Source organism: Tachypleus tridentatus, chromosome 6 (genome assembly GCF_004210375.1).
Source record: "Tachypleus tridentatus isolate NWPU-2018 chromosome 6, ASM421037v1, whole genome shotgun sequence".
Classification (NCBI taxonomy): Eukaryota; Metazoa; Arthropoda; class Merostomata; order Xiphosura; family Limulidae; genus Tachypleus; species Tachypleus tridentatus.
In genome coordinates, this window is record NC_134830.1 from 142,255,473 (window position 1) to 142,272,776 (window position 17,304).

The 17,304-nt window shown below is 35.2% G+C and overlaps 1 protein-coding gene across 11 annotated transcripts in view; it reads left to right on the forward strand.

Annotated features, from left to right (window-relative positions):
• LOC143253891 (nucleolysin TIAR-like) overlaps positions 1-17,304 on the forward strand; it is a 216,633-nt gene that overhangs the window by 196,305 nt on the left and 3,024 nt on the right. For 7 of the 11 annotated variants that reach the window (XM_076508433.1, XM_076508435.1, XM_076508442.1 and 4 more), the window contains 5 exons: positions 12,902-12,977; positions 14,873-14,996; positions 15,631-15,729; positions 16,308-16,392; positions 16,890-17,016. In XM_076508433.1, the coding sequence (XP_076364548.1) occupies positions 12,902-12,977; positions 14,873-14,996; positions 15,631-15,729; positions 16,308-16,392; positions 16,890-17,016 (511 nt within the window). The remainder of the gene's footprint in view (positions 1-12,901; positions 12,978-14,872; positions 14,997-15,630; positions 15,730-16,307; positions 16,393-16,889; positions 17,017-17,304) is intronic. The other 4 variants (XM_076508434.1, XM_076508436.1, XM_076508439.1 and 1 more) reach the window with 1 other exon arrangement.

The following is a 17,304-nucleotide window of genomic DNA, read 5'->3' on the forward strand; positions in this document are numbered from 1 at the left end:
ACAATAAACTTTTGATACATCATGGTTTCCATATTCTCCTCCAAGTTGTCTGTTTTTGTTTTAAGATATCTTTTTTTCCGTCTCCCCTGACGGCAGTTGCTATGGGTTTATTTCCTTCTAGATTGACGTCAAAAAAACTATGATGACTCTTAATATAAACTCTTCGTGGGGTAATTACTATAATGTAATTAACCACGAAAACGAATATTGCAGGAAGTTAACCCCTTGGTAAATAGGACAGTGATTTCAAAAGTCTTTTGAACGAGACGTCAGTGGAGGTGCGGACAGTTGTTTGTTTGTTTGTTTTGAATTTCGCGCAAAGCTACACGAGTGCTATTTGCGCTAGCCCTCCCTAAATTAGCAGTGTACGACGAGAGGGAAGGCAGCTAGTCATCACCACCCACCGCCAGCTTTTGGGCTACTCTTTTACCAACGAATAGTGCGATTGACATTCATATTATAACATCCCCACGGCCGAAATGGCGAGCACGTTTGGTGTGGTGAAGATTCGAACCCGCGACTCTCAGATTATAAGTCGAGCGCCTTAACCACCTGGCCATGCCGAGTCCGGTGTGGACAAAATTGATGGGAGAACACTGTCTGGTCTGGCTCTCACTTACATCATCTTGCCTCCTTTTAATCATAGATAACATTGAAAATAGTGTTGTAAACCTGTCTTTCACACAATCGTTGTCAAGAAAAAATTATCCAGAATTAAGCTGTTTCCAAAATACTAAGGTTAGCTATAGTACCATGCCAGGAAGGTTGTCTCCAGTTTAGAAGTTAGAAAGTAGGCGCGTAAATGCCGGGGGAGTTTGGACTTGGGGACGGGCAGATTATGTTTTGCCTCCAGACACCAGACACTCCTACCTACGCCACTGGTCGAATACACCAGTTCAACGAACCATCTTAAAGTCTTACACGCACTTGTCACCGAAGCGTGGAGTCTTGCTGGTACTTAAGTTATGGGAACCGTGACTAGATTTATCATAATACTGCTACTACTGGGCATAGTATGTCCGCTTATACCTTTATAGACTTTATAATGTTGTGACACACTCACGTTAGGTCATCAGGAGCTCTTCGTTTTTACAGCATAAATGGGTGAAATTCCCATAGTATACCCTTCTTTCTGACCGTTTTCATGACAGCGTACAGTGTTTAATGGGTTTCACACTATACTTAAAGCCACCACATCAGAGGAGTTAAAAACATTCAGCTAATACCTCTGTGTAAGCCTATGTTAGAGAGGACTCCCTAAAGACCCATCTGGACCAGGCTGAAACCATAAAAGTAATAATTATTTTAAAGACATAAGTCACCAACAAAGTTGAATTTCTTGTTATATTCAAATTCTATCATATTCATTTAAAATCAATTAAGTTCACGCGGTAACAATTGTTGTTCGATCAGTTTACTTCTATAAATATTATAAACAGCTTGTGAATAGTCATGGTATAGAACGAAAGGCCTCGTCGATGCTGAATGTATTGATATCTTAGTATACTCTGCTATTTAATTCCATTCGGACGTTCTTGTTAAACAGTAGTTATTAATGAGTGGGGGCCGTCTCATTAGTCGTACTTGTAATTAATACACAGGTGTTATAGTCTGTTATTATCGCGGACTAATTTTTCTGTTAAAAATTAGACCACAAAAATGTAGGACGTGTGAAGACCGCCACTGTAGTTTCGGTGACGTATTTAGTTGTGGATCTGAAACCTAATAACTAAATACAAGAGTCTGTTAAGGTAAGAAAATCTAATTGTTTTTCAAGAAAAAACTTAATAAAACACTGGAAGCGTTGTTGTTATTTGTGTTTGTTTTTTTGTAGTAAATATCACTTGTTGGGTTATGTTAAATGTCTACACTGCATTCGTGTTGATGCTAATATTAAACGAGACGTTAGGTGGCGATCCGTAACAAGGTGATGAATGGTGGGGGAAGCAAAGTTTCTTGTTCGATCATGGTCCATAAAATTAACGACACAGAATTTTTACGTTCTACACACGTCTCAAAACAAGGCACGCAGATTAAAAAAAAAAAACAGTTATGGTGCCACCTGGTATCTAAGATTATTAAGCTATTATGAAATGTGATGCATTTGGTGGAGGGTTTTATGTCGCATAAAATGTGACAGTAAACAGTAAGTTTCATTTGGACTGATTGATTTAAAACTAGTTGCATGATTTCGTTTATCGTGGCCCCTTCTTTCTTCCACATGTGGTTGTCTTAGTTGCTGTAAATGTGGGGTCTTTCTATCTTCCCCCCACCCTCCCCTCTCAATTACTGCTGAACGTCGTATTAGCCGTTGAGTTAATCTAACTTTATGCTATGAACCAAGACAACAAACTTTGCCTTCTGATTGAAGACATCGAGTTAGCCTTCTGTGTTGTTTGATCACTACACTAATATACATTCGAACAATAACTGGCGATTTAGGTGCAGAAGTTGAAGGGATTGTAAATGGGACACTTTATAGTTTAATAATCAATAGCAGTTGGTTGGACACGTGATTTACTGGAAGAAATCTTCAAAACTAACAAACAGTATTAGGCTGAAAACCAGTATATATTTATTTAATGAAAAACAAAATATTGGTAGAAAATCAGTTTATCTTAAAATTTTATCCGAGTTACTTATGCTGCAGTTTGTCCTTCACACGCATATACGAGGTCTGTTCAAAAAATACGCGGACTGACGTCATAAAACAAAATGTACTTTATTTAGAAGTTACAGGTCTGGGACCCCTTCAAAGTACTCTCCTCCCCAACGCACACACTTATCCCAACGGTGTTTCCACTTGTTGAAACAGTCCTGGTACGCTTCTTTTGTAATGTCCTCCAGCTCCTTCGTCGCATTTGCCTTAATCTCGGGAATCGTCTCAAATCTTCTTCCTTTCAAGGGTCTTTTGAGTTTGGGGAACAAGAAAAAATCGCAAGGAGCAAGGTCAGGTGAGTAGGAGGGGGGGAAGAACAGTGATCGAGTGTTTGGCCAAAAACTCACGCGTTCTGAGGGCTGAATTTCGCAGCAACGCGGTGCATCTTCAATGTTTCGGTCAAAATCTCGTAACAAGATCCAACTGATATCCCACACTCTTCAGCAAGCTCCTGACAGTCAGACGTCGATTTGCCCGCGCCAGGGTGTTGATTTTGTCGACGTGTGGGTCGTCAGTTGACGTGGAAGGACGTCCAGGACGCTCATCATCTTCAATGGACTGTCGACCATCCTTAAAACGTTCATGCCACTTGAAACATGCCGTACGATTTATAGCAACATCACCGTAAGCCGTGTTAAGCATAGCAAAAGTTTCAGTCGCAGTTTAACACAAAATTTTACAGCGAGTCATTGCTCCTTCAGGTCATTCATTCTGAAATCCGCCAAACGAAAAAATCGCACTTCACTTAAAACCGCGTAGCTAATACACAAATGAAGATATCTGCAATCGGGAAATGGCGTCGTAATCAGCTGATCTGTGCAAACCTAGCGATACCAAGCGGATTCCCCTGGAACCATCTGGAGCCGCGCAATTCAAACAGTCCGCGTATTTTTTGAACAGCCCTCGTAATTATGTTATATAATCATAGGAATATCATTTAAGAAATTTTAAGGATAATTTTCTCGAGCGCCACCTAGGTGTGCTAGAACAAACTTTGAAATTCGTGTGTAATAGCAGTTTCAGAACGACTTCAACTTCAAATTAAATATGGGGTAAAAAGGGAGGGGGAATTAGAACTACTCATTCAGAAGTATTATGGTTTGTAGCTCAACTCCAAGACGGGAAAAAACCCTTAGAAACTAAGAATGTTAGAATGTAATTTTTAACATCCTGCCAGTGGTTGTGACGTGACTTGCTGGGTTGCATAATCAGCATCATTTTAATACAATATATTCAACCCTGTGTGTGTGTGTGCGTATTTTGAATTATCACCATGGTCTAATTAAGGCTCTTTTCTAACTTGGAATAATCCATTAACACACTTGGTAAACTTGTTAGTTTGTGTGAACAACTGAAAATTTTCCATCTTTATTAGTTTTTATGTAGTTACACTCGAGGAATATATATTCAGTAAATTACACAGTTAACACTTTGGATTGCGTCATTTCAAGATGGAGGATTGAGAATTGCTCTGTTGAGCACAAAGTTTTGAACGTTTTTCTTGGAATTATCAGGCATTAGATAAACATTCATTAATTTCCTTTAATTATCTAAACATTATCAGAAAAAGGAATAAATGAGCTATAAAAGCAAAAACGGACCTTACTTCATTGATCAGTGTTGGTAAAGTTGAAATGTATGAAGTAGCATTTCTGGAGATGACGCCACTTCGGGTAATACTGACTAAAAGGTTGGAATTTCTGTATGGCAACTACTGCCGTTTTTTAAAAATGTCTACATTTCAGCATCGGGTGACAACGAAATGGTGAAGTTAAAGCCCATAGTTTATTGCTTTTGTCTTGTTTATTGGTGGAACGTTTTCTTGTCCATATAAGAACAGATGTTGGCTAATACGAAACAATAGTATCTGTAATTAACTACGGTTTATGTTTTGTCTTTCCTTTCCAGGTGTACCCCCGTCTTGTTTATTTAAGTTCTGATGTAACATTCAATATTCGTTATTGAAGGTTTTTATTTTACGTTAATCATTGAGCTAAAATAACTCCCACGAGGACATACAAATCTGGTATATTGAGGGCCAGTTGTTAGTAATATTTTCTTTCACACAAGGATATACAGATTTGTGTGTTTAGAACTTTTCAGTTATATTTTTTGGATGATTAGCTAACCTTGTTTCAATCCCAAATGAATAATACTTCTAATTTATTTTAAATCAGTTTTATAAAGACTTAAATTTAAAAACGAAAAGCAGAGATGTTTTTGTTTTTACGTATAGTAAAACTGGCAATTGATTTATAACTTTTTAAATTGAAACAGATTATAAGAACTATTTTATGTTAGAGAGGAAGAAACATTTGTATCTAATTAACATAATAGTGCGTGACTCTCACGTGGGATATTAAAGAGTAGGACAGAGAATCCATCAACCTGGAAACATCGGCGAATTTGAAATAGGCCTAATAATGAAATATTTATAAATTATCCCAAAACCCGGAAATTAACAGGAACAATCCACTTTACACACACTTACACGCACAATGTGTTATTTGTAGACACAGTTTAGTTTTGAGTTACTGGGATGTGCAAACGTGAAGAGCCATTGAGTGTTATTTTACTTAAGGATAATTATCTACTTCCTTACGATCGAGGGTCAGTTAGATAAAATATCATAAAATTTATCAAGTACATGTGTACGATTTCATTGCTTACCATCAAGTTGCGATGTTCTTGTTTGGAGTTGTTTTCTGTTTGCTTCAAGTAAATATTTTCTAGCATGTTTACAACTCTTTGCAACCAAACCACAAGCACAGATTATGTTAATTACTTGGAATTTCGAGGAAGGGTTGGAGCGTCGGTGCGTTTGAATGAAACAGATAACATAGTGGCCACTCCCTAGAAGGTTATGAGATGTATTTTAACCTCTGGATGTTTCATACTAACCATTTGGAATTACGAGGAAAGGTTGGAGCGTCGATGCGTCTGAATGAAACAGATAACATAGTGGCCACTCCTAGAAGGTTATGAGATGTATTTTAACCTCTGGATGTTTCATACTAACCATTTGGAATTACGAGGAAAGGTTGGAGCGTCGATGCGTCTGAATGAAACAGATAACATAGTGGCCACTCCCTAGAAGGTTATGAGATGTATTTTAACCTCTGGATGTTTCATACTAACCATTTGGAATTACGAGGAAAGGTTGGAGCGTCGATGCGTCTGAATGAAACAGATAACATAGTGGCCACTCCCTAGAAGGTTATGAGATGTATTTTAACCTCTGGATGTTTCATACTAACCATTTGGAATTAAGAGGAAAGGTTGGAGCGTCGATGCGTCTGAAAGAAATGAAGATAATAGGATGGCCACTCCCTAGAAGGTTATCAGATATGGTTAGTATAACACGTCCAGATGTTAAAATACAAATGAAAAGTTGGGAGTGTTGATATTCTGAATATCGCTCTGATGAGAGGTTTAGATGAAAGAGGTGACCGTTTTGTGTCCGTCGTGACCACTAGAAGCGTAAAAGCCGTGCAAGTTTGTATCTGTCTGCGTCACTGAGTTATGAAGAGACAGAGAGAGCTTAGTTTCTAGTTAGTGATATTTACTTGTGTGCATGTGGAAGCTTTTAACAAAATTGAACTCGGGAACAAAGAAGAATGAGGGCACTGAACATAAATATACTTTTTTTTTATTTAAAGTTAAGATCTGCGAGTAGAACACTCACAAGAGGGATCTGTTTTTGTTCACGTACTGCCCAACAACGTCGTCGTCAAGAGTCTGATTTGGGTTTTCTTTATCCAGACAGAAGTCCCTGGCGTCGTTTAAAGATTGTTCGACAACCATATTGTTAGAGTTTGGTTTAGGTTTTGTTTGTCAGACAGAAGGACATGGCGTAATTTCAAGATTATCTAACAAACACATTGTTAGAGTTTGGTTTAAGTCTTGTGTTTAAGTATATATATTGGACTTTTTTGTTATTGTTATTTAAAAGTCTGCAAATTTAGAACCTCTATAGGAAAAACACTGCGATTGAATCCGAACACTGTGTTGATAAACACTCCCCCACCCGTGACAGTAAGTGTGAGAGTCACATAACTCGTAAACTTAGTCACCAATAAAATACTTTAATTCATCGTTGTACCTATGTTTTTTTGTTCGACGAAACCACCTTTTCTTTCACACTTGTTTCCGTGTTAAGAATGTAGTGATATAAACCTGTGTTTATTGGTCAACACCCAGTCACTTTTCTAGGGGGTTCTTCTCTGACGGAACAATATGGAGGCCTGTTTGGACGCCATGTGAAACATTTCTGGTGGCCTTTTTAAGGACGGTTTGTTTGGACGAAACTTCCAAAACAACGTTTTATATATAAGGCACATCATGGAGTCGGAACTCTATTTACACTTACATACCAACAACAATTATGACGTCAAAAGAACGTAGTTGGTAATTTGTTCTTGTCACTTGATAATATAAAACGATTTAGCGGATTTTTTAACTCATTTTTAAAACTCAAATATAATATTTTCATATTCGTTAAAAAAAATCCCTCTCTCGTCTGTATTTAATGCCTGTAATACTAAAACCACAGGTTCAGTCACTGTGATGGCCACATCACGAAAAGCCCATTGTGTAGCTCCATATTTAATATTTTTTCTAAACTATATTATTGTTTCTATTCAATTAGATAAACATTCCCCAGTTTACCCCGTGTCTGTGTAACTGTGTGGAGTGTTGTATGCCACGCACGCTATTCCCTTAGTGATTTCTGAAATTTCTCATCGTGTTTTAGAAAATTAAATTATCTACCCTTTAAGAAAAGAACGTGTTTGTATGTATGTATGTATGTTTGTTTTTTCAAGACTAAAGTATTCGCATATTAGAGTGGACCAGGGAAATTAAATATATATATATATATAGGTTCAGTAACTATAAGATCAGTCATTAAAAAAACGTTCCAAGTTAAGAATGTGGTAATATAAGTCTAAATTTTAACAAATGTATATCTGTATGGTACTCAAAAACAAAAATATTACCGTTGTAAGTTCGATAAAAATCGAACGTGTTGCATAAAAATTTCCACCACTTCCAATAAATATACTAATTTAAAAACAGAATTATCTTAAGAAAAATATACTGGTTATGCCTTCAGAGACAGAATCATTAAAATTTAACCCATCTTTAGAAACGTGATATCAGTGAATAGGCTTAACTGTTGGATTGAACCATTGATAAATAGACGTAACGTTTTTGTTGTACAATCTTTGATTTTTAATATAAATAATTCTTATTTGCTCAAGGTTTAGTTGATAGGTGTTAATGTTTGTGTAGTGTTTTAATTGACGGAATTTTCATAGAATAACAGTAACAAAAAAAACAAACAGTGATTCTGTGTGGAAGAGAAGCGATTAATAAAAAAAAAAGAAAGAATATCAACAATAATAAATACTAGAGAGTGATTACTGGGAATGACTGGAAAACTTGTAATAAAATAGTATTGAAACAATACATTTAATTAGGTTTAGTGCTCAAAGGCGTACTAGTTAGGGTTGGTGCGTAAAGACTGTTTTGCTAGTTAGGCTCAGCGCTCAAGAGCTACTTTTAAATATGATTTTATTTATTTCAGTGAGAAAATTAAGTTAACTATAAAATAATTACTTTTTCTTAAATATTAAAAATAAAATCAAGTCATAACTTCACGAGTCGTTGTGATATCCACAATTTTTCTAATCCTAAAATAAGGGATTTGTTTTAATATCGTTCACTGCTGGTGCGATTCACGTATTCCATCCTCATGGATCTTTCATATTTTTATCTTGTAATTAAATTTGGTTTACAAAAACTAATAGAAAAATGAGATAAAACTACAACCATTGCTACGATAAGTGGAATTTTTTTCACGCACATGTGTTTTGCATTTAATATGTATGGCACGTTATCAATAACCACGAATCCGCAAGATTTTCTTGTTTTAAAGTCAATAGGGTTCATAAAACCGATCATTAATTAAGAATTATTATTGTTTTCATTAGCTTACAGTTAAAAAATTTACAGAAGTTTTGCTCTCAGACTGAGTATATTTGTTCGTTGCTTAATAAATAATCTAGTTGTTTATCTCGAGCGTCTAATACATCTACCCATTTCTATAAATGTCAGTTGGTTGTCGAGCTCATGGTGATATATTTCATCGTTTAGTTTGTCATGCCTGTCTTAAAATGAAATGAATTACTGATTGTGAACTTATTTCTTCTTCCTGTTTGTTTATCTTTACTAAATTTTGTTTTGTCGGATAGTACGATATTCAGGGTACAGTGAAATTAATAGGTTTTTATAGAGCGTAGTCATGTAACTTAAGCCACAGTTGTAACAAAATGTTGATATGGTTACTATGTACGTCGACCCCCACTCCGCCGCCGTCAGTGGCTCAGCAGTGAGTTTGAAACCTTATAATCTCCAAAAATCGGGTTTTAATACCTGTGGTGAGTACATCAGCAAATAGGTGACTTACTGTGTAGCTTTGTGCTGAATAACAAACGTATTTCAAATCGTGTCTGTTTTACATACAAATACCAATTAAATTTCTTGTTTATTTCTCTAAACTCACTGAACAGACTCGGAATAATAGACAAGTGTTTGATGTTGTTCACCTTTGCGTGTGGGCAGTGTTCGCTTATCATCAGTTACCGTAGCAACCAGCCGTGACAAGCAGTAGTGTTCGTTTTGTTATAGAACACCAATGTTTATATTTTCGCTCTAGTTGTTAATAAAGGTATTGTCGTGTGGTTCTCTCCCCTGAGCACACACACCCCGTTGTGGGGGCGTGAACTTCTAAATAACTTTGTCCTGTTTTACCTATCTTTAGTAGGTAGAAACGAAACTGTTTAAGTTGCAACTTATTTTCTTTCTTAATAAGAATGTGTAGAGCGGAATTTTGGGTAAGTTTATTACACATTTTGAACTACAGTTATGACGTGAATTATTATTAATAATGCACATCCTTAGAAGACTTCAAACAATGAAAACTAGTTGTACTCGTAGATCGTGGAATGTGATAAAATTATAAAGATTTCTAAGTCAACAATATTAAATATATTTCAGGACTTTTATTCCAACATGAGCCTATTTCGTTTCCATTGACCAATAGTAATCTAATTTGCGTTTTGGTATTATTGACCGAAAGACATCTGGCTTACATTTTGTCTTTATTGATAGATCAAGTACGTATCAATTTTATGTTTCGTTCGTGTTAACTGATAACAATATATCATAGCCAGCTGAGAATTACAGTTTCAGTTCTCATCAACTATGACTATCAGTTGCCATCTACCATTGTTTTTGTTTTAATTTTGGTTGCTTCTAAACACTGCTACATTCGTATGTTTTAATTGCGAACAGAAGTATTAATTAGTAAAATAATTATTAAGTCTAAAAATTTCTGCATATGAAAAATATTATTGTTATTGGTGTTCAGAAAGCAGAAGGCATGTGACGTACGATTGTACCAGATGTCTTCAACTAGCCCTCTGCAACACTGTAGTATACAGTGAATTACTCTCTGTTCGAGTTGCTAGTTTCCCAAATGAAATAGATGGCGCGAACTAATACATCAACTGAAACAGACAGCTTTCGGCTGTCTTTCATAAGCTACCTTTGGAAACTATTGTTTTTTTAAGCCACTTGGGGGGTATGGGCTTGAGATTCCAAGAGATGCGATGTGACGGGCCAGTTAACGAACTTATTAAACGGTCAGTAGACCAGGACAGCAGCTGTCAATGTTGGACACGAATGAGTTCTCCCAGCGATCATCGTTGGAACCTTCCAATAAACTGTGCATCAGCCTGTCGTATTTTGTTCCTAGAATTATATACAGCTTTTGTCCAAGTGTTGTTTTTTTGTTTTTTCTTATAGGAGATAAAATATATGTGTGTGTTCCTTGCCTCTCTTTTCTGAAGTCATTTTAGATTCGATTATTTTGTCGGAGTTTAAAGCTGTGTTAGTTGCACTTTAATGACTTTTCTTGCCGCTAGATGCCCATCAGTACTGCAGAGGTTTAAAAGAGCTGTAAATATACTGTTTAGTAATTAAATATCTACTTGGTTTCAGCAAAGTATCACTTGTTTAAAGTTTGGTAGTTTCTAAATCAAGTTAAACTGTTCGAAGTGTTTTTGAGGCCTCACTTCTCAGAAGTATATTTTGCGTGTTTCCAGTTATACGACGACTTTCGTGTACTGCATGTTTGTGAGAACTTGCTTTACAAGAGCGGCCATCATGGCGTTACCTCACTTTATGTCTTGTTTTTGTCATATGATCTGATGTTTATTCTGTATTTTCATGATCACAATAATCAGTTTACAAGCTCGAGTTTCACGTGAAGTATCTGTCCTAGGATTTTTTTGTGTTTTCAGACCAACTTGTCTGTTATTTATTGTTAATGTTTTGTTGAGGAGGGCCAAACATTTCCAGCTGGTAAGGTCTCTCGAGTCTTAATCTAAAGGTTGCGGGTGCGAATCCGCAGGACATCAAACATGCTCGCCCTATTAATAACGGGGGCATTATAACGGTATAATCAATCCCACTTTTCGTTGGTAAAAGAGTATCCCAAGAGTTGGCGATGGGTGATGATAACCAATTAATTACCTTCTTCCTAATCTGCCCCTGTTAAATTAGGGACAACTGATGCAGAGAGCCCTAGTGTAGCTTTGCGCGAAATTCGAAAACAAACAAACTTTGTTGAAGAAACCGAAGCCTGGTGTATACGAACTATAAAGATAATCAAAATTGGCTGTACTCGAAACTGGCTATCCGTTTTCAGTTCTGGCTTTAAGACAGATTGCTTTTATCAGATGTCGATATTAATTAATTATCAGCTTTTATAGTAAATCCGTTTGGAAAGACATTTAGTCTTAAGTTAGGCCTAAAAAAAGGATTGGATTGTAAACGTGTTCTATTATTACTTCCGATTGTGTGTCACGTCAAAGAATTAAAGCTTCGGATTTTCCATTTTTGTCGGCTTTTTAGATCAGGAATCATCGTAACTTTGGATATAATTAAACCATATTACATAAAGATAAAACTACCAGTAAATAAGAAACAACTTGTGTAAGTGATTTCGAATGATCAGGGAATTCAGCAACTAGGTGTCGTTGATAGTCGAGCATTACAAATTAGAGATATTCGGAAAACCTGTTTACTGTATATATCGTCATTACAGTGCAACGTAAATTATAATGTTGTTTACTACTTTTTTTTTCTGTCCTATTGTATTTGTTCAGAACAACGAGGATAGAATCCAATCGTGTTCTTACCGCAGTCTGGGAACTCGAACACTTTCTTGTGAAACCAGTTTGTAGCGAGTTCTCTGTGTTTTTGTTGTTCTAATTATTTTTATTGTATTTTTTACCATGTAGGTGTTGTAACTTGTAAGTCATCCGAAATATCGGTGGCCATGGATAAAAAAATAGCAAAAAATACAATAAATTTAACAAGCCTAAATTAACCCTTTCGCGACAGGTCAGAGTTTAGCGTTAAAGACCCATGTCATCGCGTTTGTTGACTTGCATTCAAATTTTTATTGAACTACTATTTTATGAATTTATGTCAATAAGTTGAAAAGAAAGTTGTTCTAAAACAGTTATGTAAAACATTTATTTGCATTTTTTTACCATTTGCTTTACAGCACATCGGACATCGAATTTTAAATATTGCTAAGACTAATGCAGACACTGGACTCTCAGTTGAATAATCGGGAAAAAAAAGATTTTGGTACGAAGAACATTAAATACAAAAAATGGAATACTCGTACCGCAAAGAATGGCTGACAAAAAAAGAGATGCGTTAATATTCACAACATTTCAATCTGAGACGCCCTTTTGGCAATTTTAAAACAGATTTACGTGACGTATCTGTTTATAACGTATCAAAATACATATTTTATAACAAAAACATTGTTTACGTGAGAAATGTAAAGAAGGCGTATTTGCATAATGCGTGCAATAGCGAGTTAAATTAACTGTTAATTGAACCCCCCACAAAAAATACAATTTACTTTTGTTTGTTTAACTAATCACATTCGAATATTACTAACGAGAAAAATTGAAGTATAAACACTCATAATACTGGACTATTATGATAACGACAGTCCAAAGAATATTGTATTTTGTTATTCCATTCTACAAAATGAAATTGTTGATGCAAACGTAACCAGCCATGCTTTCGCAACTTCATTATTTAAAAATGTAATTGCATAACCAAAAATAGGCTTATTCGAAGTTTTTTTTTCAGAGATTGCCGAGTTGTTAGAGATCCCCAGACGCTCAAGTCCAAAGGTTACGGGTTTGTATCTTTCGTGAAGAAAACGGTAAGTCTAAAATTAAATTTATCATCACTTTTTATTTAGTTTTAAAACGCATGTAGCTTGTATAATGGTGTCATCTCTTGGTTGAATATATAAATATTATGTAAAAGTACTGTGGTAGAAGTTTTATCAAAATATTTTCTACACGTTTTGTTTCAGTAGATTTATACATTAGAATTTTAATTCCAAATAAGCCTGATTTGGTAATAAGAAACAGTCAATACACCTAAAAATTAACTTACTGTTAGAGAAAAACTAACTGCAAGTTTTGGTTATTTGCTTAGTTTATTTCATTTAACTCAAAACATATATTTGAAAACGTCATAGTTTCTTTCAGAATTCTTAGAGCACTTGATTCAAAGGGTTTTCTCTCTGTTTGGTGTTGTATATGCACAAATTTGTAGTTAATACAATATTACTTCATCCTTCAAAGAATAATATTCTACCTCCTCCTCATATGCATTTTTCACGAAAGGAGAAGTGGCTAAAATAGGCGCTGAAACATTCTTACGTAACACAAGATGTTAAGGTGTTTTATTAAATTCTTATTTGATTATGTTACATGGGAGTTTGATATTTAAAGTGGATTTACTAGTAGGAGAGGCCTGGCATGGCCGAGCGCGTAAGGCGTGCGACTCGTAATCCGAGGGTCGCGGGTTCGCGCCCGCGTCGCGCTAAACATGCTCGCCCTCCCAGCCGTGGGGGTGTATAATGTGACGGTCAATCCCACTATTCGTTGGTAAAAGAGTAGCCCAAGAGTTGGCGGTGGGTGGTGATGACTAGCTGCCTTCCCTCTAGTCTTACACTGCTAAATTAGGGACGGCTAGCACAGATAGCCCTCGAGTAGCTTTGTGCGAAATTCCAAAACAAACAAACTAGTACGAGCGCCGCCCAGCGGATGTCTGTTTGTACCAATATTTACTAATGGTAGTATTCATAACTCATTGAAAACAAATTATATAAAAATGGAACATTTTCTAAAAACATTTTAGTCGAAAGTAATGCCCGGACAAGTGTTCAGATTGTGTTAATATCGACTGTAATGTTTTTATGTATTAAAACTGCTACTGCACATTATAACAAAAAAATAACTTTTTAATTTTTTTGCACTTCACGTACATATTACATCGGTAAAAGTATAATTAAACCCTGATATACAGTGCCAGTGAAAATCGTGTTCTTGTGGTGTGAGAGAACCTTTATTTAAAATTGTGTTCTATGACATGGAAATAGTTGTTTCGCATACTGTAGTTATCTTTCAGTCTGAATCTTGAAACCCCAGTGCAAAATATTTTTTTTGTTTGTTGTGCCATTAAATAGGTGGCGCCACAGTGCATTATTTCGGTGACATAATAAATGCACCTTGCGACCATTATATATATATATATATATATAGTAAGAAGATTAGGATACCATATCATTTTACTAAATGTATGCTCCCCGCTTGTACAGTGGTAAATCTACGAATTTACAATGCTAAAATCAGGGGTTCGAATCCCCTCGGTAGTCTCGATATGTAGCCCGACGTGGCTTTGGTATAAGAAAACACACACCCACACTGAATGTATTAACTCTAATCACTGCAGAGACCATATTAACTTATAAAATAATTTGTTTTCTTGGTGCGATAATTTTCATATCTTCAATTTTTCGTTTGCAAAATAAATAAGGTATAAAGATGTAGAACAAACATTAACTGGTTGGTAATGAACCAGTGAAATATTTGGGTCATTTATTACATAAACACACAGATCGAGCCGAAAGTATAATTAAAATGGAACTGTTACTTTCTTTAATAATATTTCTGGGTGTTAGTGAACGATGCAGTAAAGAAAACGATAATTATTTTATTATGTCCCTAAGCATCAAGAGTTGGTTTAAAAGTTGTAATATTCCAGGATGCCGAAACTGCTATTACTCAGATGAATGGCCAGTGGTTGGGAACAAGAGCCATCAGGACAAACTGGGCTACCCGAAAACCTGCCAATAACAGGCCAAACGAGGGTAGGCATCATCTTACCGGTAGGAACATTGGTTGTTATCATTTCATTCACAGTAACTGATCTCAGTTGTTTTGTTTTATTAAAACTGGCAATTAATTCTTCATATAGACTTGGGACTACAAGGAAATGGTTACTTGAAATATTAGAAACTTTTTATGTAGCAGGCTAAGCTTTGACACTTTATAACAAGTTTTATATAGGAGGTTTATGCTTTAATACTTATTATAACAGCTGTTATATGGTTTGAATATCATGGTTTGTCCAGGGTCTGACAGTAAACATGTGATTATGCTGCTGTATCACATGTGTTTAATTCCTCTATCAAACACTTTATTAACACTATTAACACTAACTGTTAAGATATAGCTCCAAGCATGGTAGCCCGATTTGTTGGACATGATTTAAAATAATCTTCAAGAATCTGAATTAGTTTTATGTATAATTAAATCACTGATAGCATATTCTTAGATTTGAAGGAAAAAAGTTATGATGTAGCTTAAATTAGTCTGACTTGTACTCTAAGCAAAAAACACAGGATAGTTATAAAATGGTGCTTGACCCATATCTTGGTCTTCCACCAAAGTGAAGGTTCACTCTTACCTTTTACTGTCATTAATTTTTAAAGCAACAGCTTCATCTTGCTGTCTTTTCAGCCGCAAACTCTAAACCTCTGACGTTTGATGAAGTCTACAATCAATCCAGCCCAAACAACTGTACCGTCTACTGTGGGGGTATAAACCAAGGGCTCACTGGTAAGTGATGTAACTTTAGCTATTTCATTAAATGTTAACCCAATTATCTAATTAATTGTAAAGTTCAGTCTGTAATGACCAAGTGAAAGAATTATTATAAAGGAAAAAAATATTTCGTCATTCTCAATAGCAGTACAAGTGGTTAGTTATAATTATCTTGTGTGATTGTTACAGTACCAGAGGTTAAAGTTATAATTATCTTGTGGTGTAGAGAATATAAAATGGTTCATCATATACTTTTGTGCTTGATTTTGATTACCTGAATAGTTGGATTAATCTAAACTAATCATTGATTCTTAAATTGATTGAGACTTCATATCGATGTAAGTGTTGGTTATAAGAGAAATCTCTTATAAAATAGGTTCCCTAAAACTAATTTTTTTTTTTAAATAATAATAAACAAAAACAATAGATCACAAAAACAGCAAAAATTATTTTTAGAGTTACCTATTGTAGTTTAGAAGTTACTATTAAATTATTTCCAGTGGTTCATTCTGTTAGAAATGTTTACCCATGAGACAATGACCATTGTTTAGAAATACTATATTGTACACTAACATGTTTTGTTTTATTTGTAGATGAACTTATGCATAAAACATTCATAACTTATGGTCCAATCCAGGAAATACGAGTGTTTAAGGATAAAGGTTATGCATTTATCAGGTCAGTCCATGTTTTATGTATCAAAACTGTTAGTGAAGGAAAGCCATGTCACATTTAGTGTCTATTACAGTTTGTGTTTATCTGCTAATGAATCAGGTCCAAGTGACTATGGAACATGCTCTTACATTTCAAGATTTACTGTGTTGTTTTTTTTATGCAGTTTTATGTGACAGTTAATGTTGTTTTCATAGTTAACTGAGTTGAAATATATTAAAAATGTTTTTTACATTTCTATTGCTACTCATGATAGAAATGTCAGTCAGATGGTTATTGCTTGTTATCTATTCTTTCATCAATTTGACTATTTAATTTGATGAGGTTTGTTATAAAGTACTGACAATGGATCAAAGAAATTGGTAACTTATTTTCAAAGTACAATGAATACTTGAAATACAACAAGACTTGTATCTCTTTCTTCTGGATAACAAACTTTATATTATGTTAAAAGCACAGCTGCCTTTGGTGTTGCACCACAAACCTTTGTGTTTCTTTTAAAGGTTTGCCACAAAGGAGGCAGCAACACATGCAATAGTTGGCACTCACAACTCTGAAATAAACAGCCAGATAGTCAAGTGTTCCTGGGGAAAGGAAACTGGTGACCCTACCAACCAACAGCAAACCCAAGTAAGGTGTCATTAAACTAACTCTCTTTCTCCATGAAGAAGTATCGACATTAACCTCTGCTTTCTCCTCTTACACTTTTATTCTACTGGGTAGTGTTAACCCTTGGTAATTACTGCAAAAAGTTATTCCAGTATTGAGATTTTTGGTAAAAACTACATTAAATATTTTGATATGACTGTTTATCATATCTGATAGTAACTAGTGTCACTGTTTATTATATCTGATCCCTAAATGACAACTATAGTGGTAGGAAATGTTTAACATTGACTCTGTTTGGTTTATTGTTTA